The sequence below is a fragment of the Vidua macroura genome, chromosome 18, assembly GCF_024509145.1.
Source record: "Vidua macroura isolate BioBank_ID:100142 chromosome 18, ASM2450914v1, whole genome shotgun sequence".
Taxonomy (NCBI): Eukaryota; Metazoa; Chordata; class Aves; order Passeriformes; family Viduidae; genus Vidua; species Vidua macroura.
The window spans coordinates 654,720-672,344 of NC_071588.1; the positions used below are offsets into that span (position 1 = coordinate 654,720).

Below are 17,625 nucleotides of genomic sequence, written 5' to 3' on the forward strand. Positions count from 1 at the left end.
ACGGGATGAAAACCAGCTGTGTGAGGAACTCCAGCTTCTCTGAAGGTGTCGGTGATGCACGCAGAGCGTGTCTGGGTGAGGGCACAGCAGCATTTCTGCTCTGGGGCAGGGCTGGGGCAGGCAGAGCTGTGTTCCAGAAGGGGACTGCTGCAGGCTGGGCACAGCAGCAGGAGCTCCGTGCCTGCCCTGGCACAGAAAACGCTGGGGTCATTTTGCAGGACTCGCTCTCTGCCTGGCTGCTGTGCTGTGTGACCTTCCCTGCAGCAGGGCAGGCACCACCAGCCTCTCCCAGGGGATTCTGAGCCTGGAAAATGGGAGTGAAATGGCAGGATGCTGTCACTAAAGTAATGCAGCTCCACATTTTGTACTCAGTCATGCTTTTGAAGGGTTCTGTTCCTCCTTCCTTGGGAAGCTTTTCTGCTTTTTGGTGGAATTCCAGTAGAAACCCAATGGGAAGCTCAGAAGAATTGTTCAAAGGTGCCATAACAAGTTGATTTTTAATAGTTAGGACAAATATTAAATATAAAAACTGTGTAGAACAAATCTTGGAAACTCTGCAGAAGGGTATTATTTTCTATTAAATACCCTGGTTTATATGGGCAGATAGATAGCCATGAGGAAATGATCTTCAGATTTTACCCCTCATTTCAGGAAATCCCCTTCCTAATCTTTACAGGAGTAGATAAGTTGCAAGCGTGTGCATATTTTCTATCTATGTTATATTAATTGATATGAAAATGTGAAAATTGATGGAATCAAAATGTTTCTAAATGGATCACAAGTCTGAGGGCATTCCACAAAATACTGGATTCTTGTATAGTGGGAATTCCATGGGCATATCTGAGGATTATCCAGAGGAAATATTTGTGTATATTTGTGTAGCAGCATTATTGAAAAGTGGAAACATTCACTGCTCTTTGAAGAGGCCACAGAAAAAGCAGCTTAGCAAGGAGACTTAGGGAAGCAGAACTAACAGCAAGGAACAGGAGAAGCAAATGTCAGATTTAATTCCCCTTTTCTATTATTTTTGAGTTATCTCTCACTGAGGATGTCAAGCCCTCTTTTGCAGAACTGTGCGTTTTGTGCCTTCTAGAGTGTAATTATGTGATACACTCTCACATTATGCAAGCTCACAGAAATTCAGCTCCATTCCTCTTTAGAGGCACCCAGACCCAAAGGAGGTGTATGAATAAAATCTAAAAAATGAAACATAACATGGGGTAGTCTGAAATCAATCAACCAATCAATCAGTCAATCAATCAACCAATCAATCAACCAATCAATCAACCAATCAATCAGGGATACTCTGGCAGAGCAGTGTGTGCTGGGCTAAGCCACCCTCAGGAGTCAATTCAGAGGAAAAGGGACTTCACTGAGAGTTTTCCTGGTGTGCTCCTGGCAGGGACTGGTGTAGACCTGGCAGCTGCAGTTCAGTGTTCACTCTGTCTAGGCTGTAAAATTTTGCTCAGTTTTTGGACAGTTTATTTTATTTGATCCCACTGTTAACCCAGCATTTCTACCTTAATTAAAGTTTCCTCAAGCTCAGGCAAAAAGTTGGTAATTTTTTCTGAAATGGCTCACAGCAGACTGTACAATGAGTGCAGGGAAGTTCATCCCTCACTTTAAAACCTCTACTAGCTCAAAGCACAGCTGAAATTGCTGTTTTACCAGTGAGAGACCTCGTGCAGAGCTAGAATAGGCAGAGTCTGTGTTGATTCAACACCACCATTAAATCTCCAGGATTTGTAGACCAGATTTGTAATAGAATAAACGTGTGGCTTTGCAGGATTGAATTAAATGTGATGTGAAATTCAGAGTAAAATATGTTATTTCCTTCAGTCAGTGGAAAGGATGACGTTCAAGAGATGCTGATGCTGTGGATTGGGTTGGGTTGGATGGATTGGCAAGGGGTTTGTTTTGTGTGGTACTCGTGGTTTCCAGGTGTTTGGAGGTTGACACTTGCACCAGTTCTAAACTCAGCATTTGTTTTAAGTGCTTAGACAGTGGATTCTGCCCTTCTAAGTAAAATTAATCAGTAGTGCTCCATGTTAGAATTTAATTTTTTTCCTTGATATTGTGTGTTCACTGCTTCATATCACCTGTCAGGAAGACTGTTCATTCTTCTTTATTTGTAATCACATTATCTTTTTTCTCCCTTCCCCACAGATGGATAATGATCAGAATTCCAATACCTCAAAGCAGAGATATTCTGGGAAAGTCCATCTTTGCATTGCCCGTTACAGGTAAAGCACCCATCTGGTTACAGACATCACACACAGCTGTAATATTCAGCATCAGGTTTGGCCCCGCTTCTTTCCTGCACTGAATTATTACATGGAAAGAATGTTCTGGAGGGCCTGTGCAGTCTGCACTGGCTGCAGAGCAGGGCCTGTCCATGTGCCCGAGCTGGCAGAGGGAGCTGAGCTCTCCCAGCCCCTGCATTCCTGTCCCCAGTGTCTAAATCAGATTAAACAGGTACCTCCTGCTCCAGAGGGGAGGTCTCAGTCTGTTCTTTCCAATTACTTCTTCAAGCAAGAGAAGATTTGAAGTCCAGCACTGCTTTGCACATTAAAATTTCAGGCATGAAGGACTGTCATGATAAAAATTTCAGTGGCTAACAGTTTCTTTCAGGATGGATATAGATTTAAGTATTTAATAAGTACTTTCTGTCTCTCAGTAGCTTCTCTTAGATGTAGCTCACTGTTTTTGGCTTCTTTTACCTTGCCTCTGTAGAAGTTTGATGAATTTGTATAAAGGGAACCTAAAATTGAATACAGCAACTGGAAAAGACCCTCCACAACTGAGTTTGCTTTAATTCACTCTAAAAAATAAAGAGAATTTTGGCCAGTGTTTTTCAAGAGCCCTAAGTGAGAAGTGTCTAAGTAAATGCTGCAGGAAAGGACGTGGGTTTAGGGGCAGAGGGGACCTCACAGACCGAGCCGGGTGTCTCAGAAGGGATGCAAAGACACTGCCCGGGGAAATTGCCCTCCGTGGGGCTGCAGCCCCCTCCTGAGCTGCACTCTGCGTTCCCCCGCAGCTACAACCCCTTCGATGGACCAAACGAGAACCCGGAGGCAGAGCTCCCTCTCACGGCAGGAAAGTACCTTTATGTGTACGGAGACATGGACGAGGATGGCTTCTATGAAGGTATTTCTTATTTAATCCGTGAACTCGTGCTAATTCATGCAGATTGAAATCAGTTTGTCTGTCAAAGACGCTCCGAACTCTTTCCTTCGTCTGCTCCTAAATCGGTTGCTAAATTTAGCTTTATCATCGTGGTGTTAATTAAAAGAGTTTCTGCACCAGCAAAGCCGCTCCTTGCAGGCAGAGCTAATTATAAAATATTTTATAGTGTCAGCTTTTCCTACTGGCAAGATTTAAGTTGACAAAAAAGCTTACTGGCAGTTCTGGTATTTCCCTTAATAAGCCTTCGTGTTCCCAAGCTGGGGATGTTTTTTATTGCTTTCACTCATCCCTCGGCCCTTATCTTGTCCACTCTCAGGCACTGCCAGGGACGAGGAAATTCCCCTTCGGGGGTTTTAATGGCATTGCTCTGTCTCTGCAGGAGAGCTGCTGGATGGACAGAGAGGGCTCGTCCCTTCCAACTTTGTGGATTTTGTTCAGGACAACGAGGCGCGGCTGTCGAGCGCGCTGAGCAGCGAGCAGGACCAGAACTTCCTCAACCGCTCGGGGCCTGCCCTGGAAGGAGAGCTGGAGATCAGCCCCCCGAGCCACATCGACTCCAGCGTGGTCAGCAACGGCGCGGGGAGCCTGGACGTCAACATCGACGAGATCGGAGAAGACATTGTGCCTTATCCTAGAAAAATCACCCTCATCAAACAACTAGCCAAAAGTGTTATTGTGGGCTGGGAGCCACCGGTGGTGCCGCCCGGCTGGGGAACCGTCAGCAGCTACAACGTCCTGGTGGACAAGGAGGTCAGGATGAACATAGCCCTGGGCAGCAGGACGAAAGCCCTGATAGAAAAGCTCAACACCTCCACCTGCACGTACCGGATTTCCATCCAGAGCATCACCAACAAGGGCAACTCCGACGAGCTGCAGTGCACCTTGCTGGTGGGCAAGGACGTCATCGTGGCCCCCTCCAACCTCCGCGTGGACAACATAACCCAGATTTCTGCTGAGCTCTCCTGGCTCCCTACAAACAGTAATTACAGTCATGTCATCTTCCTGAACGAGGAGGAATTTGACATTGTCAAGGCTGCTAGCTACAAGTACCATTTTTTTAATTTGAAGCCCAATATGGCCTACAAGGTGAAGGTCATGGCAAAGCCCCACCAGATGCCCTGGCAGCTTCCCTTGGAACAAAGAGAAAAAAAGGAAGCCTTTGTGGAATTTTCTACATTGCCAGCAGGTTTGATATTTTCCTCCCTACCCCAAAACTCTTCAGTTAAATTTCTCTGAAAATACCAGATAAAATACTTTAACCCACACAGCGTTTAGGGAATGTGAGTTCATTCTGGTTGTGATGGTGCAATCAACTTTATTGTACAATCTGAATTTGTAAAGTCAACAGATTCGTTGTGTTTTGGAAAGTCTGAGCTTTTTCCCCACCTGGCTTTTACATTAGGAGTGCTGGTAAGTGTTGTCAGCCATTTGCCGTGATTCAAGAACATTGAAGCAGCGCTGAAAACTAGAGCAGAAATAAGGTGGTGAATTGGCACTGCCCATGCTGAATCCCCTCTGGCTGTGAAGTCTGCTGAGCAATGCAGAGCTGCTCTCTGCCGAGGAGCTGAGGTGCAGTGAAGCCTCAGCTTTTGGAGCCAGAGCTCCCAGAATCTTCCCCACTGCTTCGTTCCACTGGGAGCACTTCTAGAAACACAAGCCAACTTTTCACTGTTGCGTAGGGAAAACAAAGCAGCAGCTGTTGGCGTGGTTAGAGGCTGATGCCTGGTTTCAGAGTCATTGGAGCAGAGGAAAAGGATGAATTCGGAGTCAGCGATGGGAGTTACCATCACAGAGTGTCATGCCATTGAACTCATCTTCATTCATCAAAGCAATGGAGCTGCTCACATAAAAATAGAAGTGTTCCTCTCTTGGGCACTCAGATCTAAAAATAGAAATAAGTACAGGATCAGGACCAATGGGGCTGCTGCAGTTTGTGGAGCTAATGCATGTAAAAAACCCCATGAGGAGCAAAGTGTAGCAGAATCCCCAAACAAACATTTATGTTGATGACCAAGACCATGGAAAATCATCAGGAATAATTTCCCACTTGATGATGGGGGGAAACAGGAGCCATGCTGAGCCTCGGGCGTTGCAGTTTGTTAAACCTGTCTCTGCACAGCCTGTGAAGGTCGAGACAGACACCTGGGGATTGCTTCGGTGTGGGAGAATGAAAGGAGGGTGACTTCTGCAGGAGCAGATTAATGGCATTGTCGTTGGCGAGATGCTGGGTTAGATCAGATGCATTCTTCCTTGTAAGCTGAGCAGCCTTGCTGAATTGGGAGTGCTGGCTGTCAATAAAATAGGATGACCAGGAAAGCTGAAATTCAATCCTGAACCAAAATCTCTCTTGGCCAAGAATAGTATTAGGTCAATTTGCATACTCTCAACTTGCAAGATAAAAATACTTTATAGATGTATTTGAGCAAAACATGGTATAGATGGTATGAGCAAAACCTTCCTGTCATGCCTCTACTGTCCTGAACATGACCACGATTTCATTTCCGTGCCCACTAGAGGACAAAATTCAGTGGCAGCAAGCCAGTGAAATGCACTGGCAGTTTGCCAGTGGTCCGTGTGATATTTGCACACGTGTCAAGCACAGCTGAAGTGTTTGTAGCCTTTTTGGTAGATGAAGAGGATCAGGCTGTGTTTAGTTCGCTGGGAGAAGCAATCTCACAGCAGCCAGGTCTGTGCTCTGCTCTGCAGAGGCGGCTGCAGCCCAGCCCTGCGTCTGACACGCTTTAGCAGCAGCCTCCGCTCAGGGTTTGCTGGTTCAATTAGCACGACAGGATGCTTGAAAAATTTATGAACTAATAATCTCTGTGATATTTTTACTTTGGCTTTCTGGCCAAAGTAGAGCTATTTATAGCAGGGTAATGATTTTTAATTAAGGAGGTATGTGGTGTGCTGTTACACTAACACACTGTAAATGCCTTAGGAGGTTACTGGGTGTGTTTTTTGACTCAGTGCAGAGGAAGGACCGCGGGCCCAGCTGTGTTTATTCAGCTGCTGGAAAAGGTTGCAGTTGCAGCCTGCAGCCCACGCTGCACCTCAGCTCACTGCTCCTGGCCCGAGGCTCCCGAGTGACCGCTGCCATCTCTCTTAGGTCCTCCAGCTCCACCTCAGGACGTGTCTGTCCGGGCGGGGCCCACGCCAGGGACCGTGCAGGTGTCCTGGAAGCCCCCGGCTCTGTCGGCGACGGGGACGTCCCACGGTGCCAGCGTCACGGGTTACGGTGTCTATGCCAAAGGGCAGCGGGTGAGTCCCCTCCTGGCCCCCTCTGCCGGAGCTCCGGCTGGCACGGCCCTGCAGGGGCTCCTTAGCCGCAGGTGGAGCCTGTCCTGTGTTTGGGCGTAACCTGCTCCTCTCTGGGAGCCCTTTTGGCCGGAGGGGCTGGAGGGATGAAGGCCAGCCCTGGTGGGGAGCCCCACGTGCCGGCAGCAGCTGGCTCCGAACCGCCCGGGGGCTGTGCCCGGCGGGCTGAGGGGAGGCCAGCGGCTGGCCGGGTGTCACAGGTGGCTTCTGTGCCCGCAGGTGGCCGAGGTGACGTTCCCAGCAGCAGAGGGCACGCCGGTGGAGCTGCTGCGGCTGCGTGGCCTGGACGCCCGCGAGGTGACGGTGCGGACGCTCTCTGCGCAGGGCGAGTCCGTGGACTCTCCTCTTGCTGCCATTCCATCCGACCTCCTGGTGCCTCCAACCCCTCACCCCAGAACTGCTCCCAAATCTAAGCCATTAGCAAGTGCCGGAGCCCCAGAAACCAAAGAAGAGCACCTAGGCCCGCATTTGAAAAGGGATGAGTCGTGGGAGCAGACTCGTTCGGTGTCCCCTGTCCACGGACACATGCTGGAGCCACCCAGCTTCCACGGCCCGCTCCAGGGCAGGAGGTCTCCATCCCCCAACAGGATCCTGCCCCAGCCCCAAGGCACTCCAGTCCCCAACACCGTCGCAAAAGCCATGGCAAGAGAAGCTGCACAAAGAGTGGCAGAGAGCAACAGGGTAAAGGCAAACTCCTTCCCAGGGCTTTTTTGGGCTGGTTCATGGTGACACTTGCCGTCAAAGATTGCTCCTCGTGTGCTCAGGGAGCGGGTAATCATTCCTAAGCTCTGAAGAGCCATAGCTTGAGAAGCAGAGTGCTGAAATTCTGGGCTGATAAAGCCCTCCTGTGTCTGCTGTCGTGGATCCACAGGGAATTTTGCACATTTGTCCTTCTCAGTGCTGCCTTTTCACACACATTTGCAGCTGCTTCTCACTCCAGCTCCTCCTGGAGCTGCCAGCAGTGTTGCTGCCCAAGGCCACCCCTGTGGAACCACCATGACCCATGGCTGCTGCACTGACTCAGATCTTTGCCAGTTGATTTAAATCCCACATTTGGGGCTCTGGGGTCAGTGCAGCTGATGTGGATGCATCCCGACAACGTGCTGTGGGTTTTCCACACAAATATGCAATATTTAAATACTCCCAGTGCCCTGGGCAGTTCCTTTCTCATCACAAGCTGCTCACAACTGTAACTTCTCACAAGCCGAGGTGTCACTTATGCCATAGATTTTCTTGGTGCTTCATCTGGCAGTCATCAGTTATGTCCAGTTTTTAGTCTCCCATTGTATCTCCAAAATAACTGCATTAATTTTGACAGTTCACACATGCCTTAATACCCCAGCTTATTGACTGTTCCTGTTTTGGGATGCACTTGATACAGTGGGTGAATCGAGCCAGCTTTTGAGAACCTGAATAACTCTGGATCAATAAGGTCTGATAAATACATATGTATGAATCTGTATCTATCGTCCTTTTGTTTAAAAATAAGACTGGAATGTAATAGAGGGAGAAGAGGCAATTGGTTTTTTTGGCCCTGTGAGGTGAAAGTTGATTTAAGAACCATAGAGGAAAGAGAACAGAAATGCTTTCTCTGGTTTGGAAAATTGCTGACCTAACATGTGCTCTGAACCATGTTTGATTACATTAGTTTAAGTGACGCTTGAAATGTTTTATTCAGGACTCTGGATAGAAGTTTATAGACAAATTAATTCTAAATTAAATCAAATCCTGCCAGGGATATTTGTCATGTTTAGTCCCCTGTGGTGTGAATTCCTCACTCATGGTAAGTGCTGCAGAAGGAGCTGTGTGCCTGCCCCTGCCTCTTGGTGGCTGCTGGGCACTGTCACCAGAGCCAGCAGGAATTGCTGAGGCCGAGAGGCTCCTCAGAGCACAGCAAGAGCCCACAGCCTCCTTCGGGGGCTTTTTGTGTATTGAGGTCACAAATGCTGTTGTGGCTTGATCACCCACTACCTCTGCCAAGGGGAAAGGAGTGTCTTTGCTGGCAGCCTCTGACTGCAGAATACTGAGAATTTTGGTAGGTGGCACAGGGAGGAGAGCTGGCAGCTCATCTGATAAGCACATAGAACCAGGTAATTGTTTAAGAGTGAGGTTATAAAACAGGCAGAAACTTCTTGAAAAGCTCCTCAAAGGTTCCAGCCGGGGGGAACTAACAGTGCTTTAAACCATGAGTACATGTAAATGTGGCGTGCTCGAGTCTCTGTATTTGTGTTTGTGTCCCTGGTGCAGGGGCAGTGTCCCCCACAGCTCCTGGCTTTGTTCCTCCCCCAGGTGGAGAGGAGGAGTGTTTACATTGCATTTGTGTCCCTGGTGCAGGGGCAGTGTCCCTCACAGCTCCTGGCTTTGCAGTCTGTGGGATGGAGAGGAGGAGTGTTTACATTGCATTTGTGTCCCTGGTGCAGGGGCAGTGTCCCCCACAGCTCCTGGCTTTGCAGTCTGTGGGATGGAGAGGAGGAGTGTTTACATTGCATTTGTGTCCCTGGTGCAGGGGCAGTGTCCCCCACAGCTCCTGGCTTTGTTCCTCCCCCAGGTGGAGAGGAGGAGCGTTTTCAGCGAGAGGAGCAGCGCGGCCCCGTACTCGGACGAGGAGGAGGATGGCTACGACTCGCCCAAGGTCAAGCGAAGGGGAGCCTCGGTTGATGATTTCCTGAAAGAGTCAGAGCTTGGAAAGCAAGTGAGTAGCCTGGCTTTGTTGTTGTACCAGGTGCTCGGCAGGAGCCAGGTGTTTTCTGTCAGGTCACTCTGAGGGCTCTGGCTGTGCTGGTGACACAGGCGACACAGGCTGTGACACAGGTGGCACAGATTGTGACACAGGTGACACAGGTTGGGACACAGGTGACACAGGTTGTGACACAGGTGACACAAATTGTGACACAGGTGACACAGGTTGTGACAGGTTGTGACACAGGTGGCACAGGTTGTGACACAGGTTGTGACACAGGCTGTGACACAGGTGGCACAGATTGTGACACAGGTGACACAAGTTGTGACACAGGTTGTGACACAGGCTGTGACACAGGTGGCACAGATTGTGACACAGGTTGTGACACAGGCTGTGACACAGGTGACACAGGCTGTGACACAGGTGACACAGATTGTGGCACAAGTTGTGACACAGGCTGTGACACAGGTGGCACAGATTGTGACACAGGTGACACAAGTTGTGACACAGGCTGTGGCACAGGCTGTGGCACAGGTGGCACAGGTGAGGCTGAGCCGTGGGCAGGGATGCTCCTGGCCCTGTCCCTGTGCTTGGCACAGGGATCTCCTGAGCATCCTCCCTTCCAGCAGCCCCAGGCACTGGAAACTGAAAACATGAAGATGGCAAAGAATGAAGAAAATGTGACTGGACTGTCCTGTTTGGGCTCTGGGCCTTTTCTGTGTGAGGAGTCCCTGCTGCATGTGAGAGCCTGCTCCTGGCTGGGAAGGATTGCTGTGTGCCATAAGGGCATCCCCTGTAACCTTACACCCTAATGACAGCAAACAAGCGTGGTGTAGGATTGCCTCCAAGGAATAGAATGATGCTGGCAGAAGAATTTTGCACAACTGCACAGCTTTTAGTCTGATCCCAGTGAAAACAAATATTAAATAATTTATTTTGAGAGAGATGTGAATTCTAGAAAAGAGATGGGTTTTTTATGTCTTGGCATAGTTTAAAAAATGTTAGTCAAAGACTTGGCTTCCTGTGTTGAAGGTCCACAATGGTGGTAATATGCTGCAAGAATTAAATGCTGATCACTTTTAAATTATAATGTGATGTAACAAACAGCTGCAAAGAACAGATGATATGTGAATTATCCTAAGGCTTTTACAATTTGGTCAGCAAGTCCATTGATGCATGAAGGACCTCTTTAATACGGGGAATTTAATCAAGACTAAAACTAGTTTTGGTGCTGTGAAAGGAGATATTCTTTATTATATCACCTGGGATTGAGACTGGATTTCTTGAATTGCGATCATAAACCAGAATTTCCACGTGACAGTCCAGCAGAGCAGGGCCCAGCCCTGATGTAACTCCCTGTGGCTCCTGGTGCCGTTGCAGCCCAGGAGATGCCCAGGTCAGGCAGGATTAGCAGCTTTAGCAGTGATCTTTCTGCTGCCCTTCTCCCAGGCTCACTACTGCCTGGGGGATGAGTACCACACGGAGAGCAGCCGTGGCTCGGACCTGTCGGACATCCTGGAGGAGGATGAGGAGGAGCTCTACTCGGAGATGCAGCTGGAGGAGGGCGGCCGGCGGCGCCTGAGCCTCACCTCGCACGGCGCGCTCAAGGTGAGGGCTCGGGCACCCAGGTGGGTGCTGCCCCCAGGGCCTCCTTCAGCCCCCCCGAGAGCCTGCAGGCATCACAGCTCGCTCTGTGCTAGGGAACTGGAGCTGGGCTGCTTTGATGCATCTGTTACCTTGTTGGGTTCCATTGTTTGACAGATAGACTTCTGACTAACAGACCACTTTCCTATATGTGACTGTTGCACTTGCAATTTCTGTTCTGCATCTGGGGCCCTTCCCCTGTCTCTGTGAAGATATACTGCATGTGCTACCCCAAAAGATGAGTTGTTTCTGAGCAAGATTTGTAAAAACTTATAAAACAACTTATGTTTTTCCTGTCTGAGTGATTTGTCCGTGTACCCAGTGCTAGGCCCCTCCCTTCCACGGGCTTAAAGCGTTCCTGTAAGAAAGGGAGTGGTTTCAGCTTTGTTTGATCAGTGCTTCGTCAGAGCTCCTTGAGCTCTGAATTTTAGGGAATCACCAGAGAGAGTAGGAAATATGTTCCAGAAATATTGCTTTAATACAGGAATATTCATCAAGAAAGAAAATTCAGTGAACAGCTAAAGCATATGTAGAACACTAAACACACCCAATACTAAATATATATTTGCCATATTGTATTTGGACATGTAAATTGTATTTGCTTCTTTATGTGTGCAGTAATTACACAAATTGTGTTTTCTTAGAAAGCACAATCCCACAGATTAACTTTTTCTCCAGTAGATTGATACTCAACTAAAATCAATACTATTTTGTCATGCATACAAGAATTCTGACCATTCTTATGACTGCTTTCATGTGCTGTAAATTCAGTCCTTTTATTCTGGTACTCTCTGCAGTGAGACAGGTACTTTTTCAAAAGAAGAAATTGTCAGTGTTTGTGTCCAACCATGACACTGCACCAACATGAAGGTTGAAACCAAAATCCTTCTGCGTGCTCATTGTATCCCCTTCCCCTGGAAAAATAATAATCCCCAGACTTCTTGTTCTTTATGCATCAGAAGGTGTACTTACTTCTTGGATTTAAATTAGTATTACCAGTGTTGATAGTGAGAAAGTTCCAGAGCCTTAACTGGTGTAGGAAATAGTTTTTGACCTGCTAAGGTTTGCAGGCTTCTCTTGATGTAGTTCATGCTTACTGATCTTTTTTCCACTTCTGTGGTGCTTTATCTCAAGTTTCACAGGTGTTACACACATTTTAAAAACAAAGGAAAATAGGTGAAACAGTCTAAAGTAATTTAGAAAGTTCCCTCTGCCTGGAAGGGGACAACGTCCAAAGAGCAGCTAAGTTGAGATGCTGGGAGGGAGATGCTGCTGATCTCCTGGAGGACCTGTTGTTATTTCGGGGGGCTGTTGAGCCCAGAGGTGCCCCTGACCCGGGCATGAGGCACAAGGAGAGATGATCTCTGATGCAGAACCAATAATCCTGGAGTCAGAGCCAGCATCTCCTGCCCTGTGCTCCCTTCCCTCTTCCAGAGCCCAGCCAAGGCACCCCCAGGGTTCTTTGTCAGACCAGCCTGTGCCTCGTGGAAATGGAATAGGAAAATTGCTAAATGTATCTGGCATGTCCAGAATGCTTGTTTTACCCAGGCTGGGATAGTTTTTACCTGCTTCTGGCACAAACAGAGACTTTTACTTCTGCTCATAGGTTGATTTTCAAGCACAGGTTTTATGAAGCAGGTACAAGATCATGATGAGAGATTTGATGGCAGTGCAGACCAAGTGACATCAGAGAGCAGCCTGTGTGCCAGGGGGCTTTCCCTGGAAGCCAAGCTTTAAAAGTGGTGCAGGTTTTTTTAGAATTTTGGAAAGGAAACCAGAACTCCTTTAATGATGGCTGTGGAATAGCTCTCCTCTGACAGGAGACTGAAGATATTTAGTACTTATATGGGAAGCTTTAAGAGATGCAAAGCAGGCAAGCCTGCTAGGGCAGAGCTGTCATTCTCAGATATGGGTTCTGGTTACAAAGAAAATCAGATGGCAGTTTGGCACGGGGCAAGGAAGGAGTGTTAATGCCATTCTCATCCACCATGCTGGAGCCTGTATGTGGCTTTCATTACTCCATTTCAAATGCATGAGTTTATTCTTGTTAAGAGCATCACTCAGTAGTTTGTACTGGCCTCTCATGTTGTACCTGGCACCCAGCAACTTCTTAATCACGTCTTTATTTTTCACAGATCCTCATTCAAAGCATGACATCCTTTTCATAATATAAGCTGCATGTCTTACATTTGCCATTGCTCTAAAACTAATTCTGTCTTTATTTTTCTTTTCTCCCTTTTCCCTCCCATTTTATTTTTGTCACACACTCTTTGTTCCCTGTCTGGTTTTTAACATTACATGCTCTTAAGGAGTACGATAAGAATAAGACCACTGAAGCCACTTTTTTGGAACAGCCTGGCTTTCCCCAGCAGACACACCACAGTAAAAGGCTTTTCAGTATTCCAGAAGTGGCTGAAGAGGACGGTGAATACTCTGAACTGCTGTACAAGCAGGGTTTAGGTATGCCCTATAAAAAGAACCCCAGAGTAGCTAGAGGCCCTAGAGCTCGCAGGCCCTGCAATCAAGAGCAGCAGCACAGCCCCTGGTACCCGGCCGAGCCCAGGGCGGTGCCGGGGCTGGAGGAGCTCGCCCCGGACGAGCGAGGATGCAAAGGCCGGCAGTCCCTGTCCCGCAGCCCCGACAGCGGGCTGGACTGCGGCAGCGAGGAGGAGGAGCCCCGGCACGGCGGCAGAGCCCAGTGGGGCAGCGATGAAGAGCAGTCCTGGTTCGGCGGCAGAGCCCAGTGGGGCAGCCGTGGAGAGGAGTCCTGGCACGGTGTCAGGCACAGGAGGGGCAGTGAGGAAGAGGAGCCCCGGCACAGTGTCAGGCACAGGAGGGGCAGTGAGGAAGAGGAGCCCCGGCTCGGTGTCAGGCACAGGAGGGGCAGTGAGGAAGAGGAGCCCCGGCTCGGTGTCAGGCACAGGAGGGGCAGTGAGGAAGAGGAGCCCCGGCTCGGTGTCAGGCACAGGAGGGGCAGTGAGGAAGAGGAGCCCCGGCACAGTGTCAGATCCCAAAGGGGCAGTGATGAAGAGCGGTCCCGGCACGGTGTCAGACACAGGAGGGGCAGTGAGGAAGAGGAGCCCCGGTTCGGTGTCAGATCCCAGTGGGGCAGTGAGGAAGAGGAGCCCCGGCACAGTGTCCGAGCCCAGCGGGGCGGTGATGAAGAGCGGTCCCGGCTCGGTGTCAGGCACAGGAGGGGCAGTGAGGAAGAGGAGCCCCGGCTCGGTGTCAGATCTCAATGGGGCAGTGAGGAAGAGGAGCCCCGGCTCGGTGTCAGACACAGGAGGGGCAGTGAGGAAGAGGAGCCCCGGCTCGGTGTCAGATCCCAGCGGGGCGGCGATGAAGAGCGGTCCCGGCTCAGTGTCAGATCTCAATGGGGCAGTGATGAAGAGCGGTCCCGGCACGGTGTCAGATCTCAATGGGGCAGTGAGGAAGAGGAGCCCCGGCTCGGTGTCAGATCCCAGCGGGGCGGCGATGAAGAGCGGTCCCGGCTCAGTGTCAGATCTCAATGGGGCAGTGATGAAGAGCGGTCCCGGCACGGTGTCAGATCTCAATGGGGCAGTGAGGAAGAGGAGCCCCGGCTCGGTGTCCGAGCCCAGCGGGGCGGCGATGAAGAGCGGTCCCGGCTCGGTGTCAGATCCCAGCGGGGCAGTGAGGAAGAGGAGCCCCGGCACAGTGTCAGATCCCAGCGGGGCAGTGATGAAGAGCGGTCCCGGCTCGCTGTCCGAGCCCAGCAGGACCCAGAGCCCTGTCCCTGCCGGAGGGGCCCGCGGCCGCTGCTGGCCCGCAGGAGGACCCTGACCCGGCAGAGCAGCATCGAGGAGGATTTCGGGGAGCCGGGAGCCCTCGGGGAGGCCGGGCCCGGCGGCGGGAGGCGGCCGGAGGCTCCGCGGGGCCGCGGCGCCGATCGCTCGGCTGAGCCAGAGCCGCAGGGGGGCTGGAAGAGCGACCCTAAACCTGCAGAGCCTAGGGCAGCTGCTGTCCTTGCAAAGCCAGCCCACAGAGATGCAGAAGACTCTCTGGTGTGTGAAGTATCTTCCTTCTAACATCTGCTTGCCAAATCAGTCTGTTTTCTTTATTCTCTTTTTTAGTTGTTGTTGTTGTTGTTTTTATATTTTTTTCTTATTTTTTATTTTTTTTTCCCAAATTGATTTTTAAAGTCTGTCCTTTGGACCCATCTGCTACATTTTCCCCCCATTTTTTTTCTTCCCCATTCATTTTGGTTTATTACTCTGCATTTTCATTTATGGTCCTCTTTTGTGTCATGCTGAAATCAGATTAATTTGCTTTGCAATGATTTTCCCCCCAAACAAATTACAATGATGGCTGCTTTTATTAAAGGACAACTGAATCTAAATTTTAATTAAGGGTTAGCTGAACTATAATTTTTCCAAAAGATTGCTTTTCTTTATTTTGCCCATCTGAATGTTGCAAAAAAAAAAAAAAAAAGCAAAAAAAAAAAAAAGCTGCATTTTTAACTGGAGAAATGTTTCATCCTTTTTTTTTTTTTTTTATTATTATTATTGTCAAGGAATTCATTTCATCGTGTTGTTTTTATCCATCTCATTCCCAGAATTTTCAGGATATGCTCTTTATCATGGAACATCTCAAGACAAGAATCAAGATTGTCCCCCAGTGTGACAGTGACCCAGATTTGTGGAGTCACAGCTTCATCATTTTCATTTTCTGCCTTATCTCTGCACTGTCACCACGCTGCGTCCCTGTTAGACCATCTCCTCTTGCCTTTGAAGTTGCAGACTGCATCTCTGCAGGAGAATGCAGGCACAGAGCCGCTTCCAAGGGGAGCCCAGGGCCATTCACATCTGCCAGGGATGCTCTGCACGACCTTGCCTGTTTGCATTTCTGTCCAGTAATGTCCAGAGGAGCCTCCAGGCGTGAGGGACGCGCCCCAGAGACCAGAGCCAGTTCTGTACCTCTGCCTGCAGCAGCCCAGGGTGCAAACCCCGTTCTGGCGCGTTCCACACGGGAGCAGAGGTCGGCCGCTGCTCCTGGAGCCTCCCAGCTCGGGCTGGAATGCCCCCCTGCAATCCTGCCAGCACCAGCGGTGACCAGGCCGTGCCAGTGCCAGGAGGAGAAGCTCTGGAGAGCTGGCACGGCCCCTGCAGCACCGCCCCGGGCAGCAGCTGTGCTGAGCAGAGCCAGCTGTGCCAGACGGAGCCTGCAGCCCTCCGGCACTGCCCTCACCCCGCAGGCGTGCCAGCCGCGGCCAGCTAGGACCCGAGCCCGGGCCACCAGGACTGCCCGGGCTCCTGCTGCACGGGAGGCACCTCCAGAGCTGGCAGTGCCCTGCCCTGCCCTGCGCAGCTCTCAGCCTGCCCGCGCCACTCTCCGGGACCCTCAAACGCCACCTTAGCCGCAACAACAAAGGCAAAAGAATATTTCCAAAATTATTCTTTTCTTTTCTTTTTTGTTCTGGTGTGTGACTGCTGGTTTACAAAGCTCTGCCATAAATCAGGGAACCATTTTTTTTCTTTTGCAGGTTTGCCAGGCAGCAGTGCTCACTTTTCAGCTAACCTTTCAGTTAAAAACTAAGTTTAGTTGCCTTTAGAGCTTATGCTTCCAATTGTGATTGACCTGATTAATGTCCAGCCGTGTAACCACGATGTTGCTATGCATGGAACTGACAACCCTGTTCTTTCTGTTGTTGTTTTTTAGCTTTTAGGTAACCCAGCCTCTGCAGGACGGCCTGACAGGGTGGAGCATGCAGGACGAAGGTCCTCCCATGGCAGTGCAGTGCCACAAAGGTCTCGGCCCCTGTTGGTCCCTTCCATTGGTTAGTTGGACAGATCCGTGCATTCCTGTTCTTTGCAGCCTCAGAGTTGGGAAGGAAATCCTTAAAAACGAGCAGCAGGCTTGTCTGGAGCCAGGCTGCTCCTGGTTTGAAGGGGGTGAGACGGGCTGCAGACAGCTCTGCTGAAATGAGTGTGCTGGGGCTTCCCAGGGCCGTGAGTCAGCAGTCGTGGCACTGCTGGGAGCCTTTTCATTCCTTTAGTGGCTGTTGAGAGTGTTTAAGCTCGCTAAAGCTTAGGTACAGCTGGATCTCACCTCAGAGGAAACCTGCTGGCAGGTTACTTTATGGTCAGTGAAATCAGTGTGGCCGTCCAGGCATCCATCCAGCCATGCATCCTGCCCTTCATCAGCCATCATGTTGTGTTCACTTGCCATTCTCTTGGCTACTTTTATCATTAATTCATGGCAAACTCTTGCAAACCTAACAAAAATGGCTTTCCTACGTGAGCTGTGCAAATGTCAGTCTGGTACAGGAAATCAGCCCAACTTCCCCTGCAGGATTTATAAGCTTTTTTTTTTAAATAGCGACTTGCTAAAAAAAAAAAAAACTCAAAAAACCCACCAAGCTTTATGGGACATGCAGTGAGGTCTGGGGTTATTTTCACTGAAATGCCAATCATGTTTCAAATATTAACTGGGAGAGTTGGGTGATGAGGCCAGCTTGTGTTACTGAATTGTTCTTTTCTGAATTTGCTTTCACAGACGGCTACGGTGGTCGTGACCATCTTTCTCCAGACATTTATGAGGAATCTGAAACAGATCCTGGCACAGAAGATCTCTCTACTCGAATATTTGTTGCACTTTTTGACTACGATCCACTGACGATGTCCCCAAACCCCGATGCTGCAGAGGAGGAGCTGCCGTTTAAGGAAGGACAGATCATCAAGGTGAGGTCTGAAAGCAAAGGAAGCAATGACACTTCTACAAACAGGCTCTCCTCTGTGCTCTGGGGGAAAGCTGCCTGTGTGATCAGAGTCCAGGGGCTTTTC

General features: G+C 49.7%; 1 protein-coding gene across 6 annotated transcripts in view; it reads left to right on the forward strand.

Annotated features, from left to right (window-relative positions):
* RIMBP2 (RIMS binding protein 2) overlaps window positions 1-17,625 on the forward strand; it is a 108,070-nt gene that overhangs the window by 81,843 nt on the left and 8,602 nt on the right. For 5 of the 6 annotated variants that reach the window (XM_053994091.1, XM_053994093.1, XM_053994094.1 and 2 more), the window contains 9 exons: window positions 2,167-2,243; window positions 3,038-3,147; window positions 3,566-4,372; window positions 6,293-6,444; window positions 6,721-7,182; window positions 9,050-9,193; window positions 10,631-10,789; window positions 16,502-16,619; window positions 17,339-17,523. In XM_053994091.1, the coding sequence (XP_053850066.1) occupies window positions 2,167-2,243; window positions 3,038-3,147; window positions 3,566-4,372; window positions 6,293-6,444; window positions 6,721-7,182; window positions 9,050-9,193; window positions 10,631-10,789; window positions 16,502-16,619; window positions 17,339-17,523 (2,214 nt within the window). Of the gene's footprint in view, window positions 1-2,166; window positions 2,244-3,037; window positions 3,148-3,565; window positions 4,373-6,292; window positions 6,445-6,720; window positions 7,183-9,049; window positions 9,194-10,630; window positions 10,790-13,134; window positions 13,551-14,522; window positions 14,848-16,501; window positions 16,620-17,338; window positions 17,524-17,625 lie in introns of all 6 variants that reach the window. The other variant, XM_053994096.1, reaches the window with a different exon arrangement.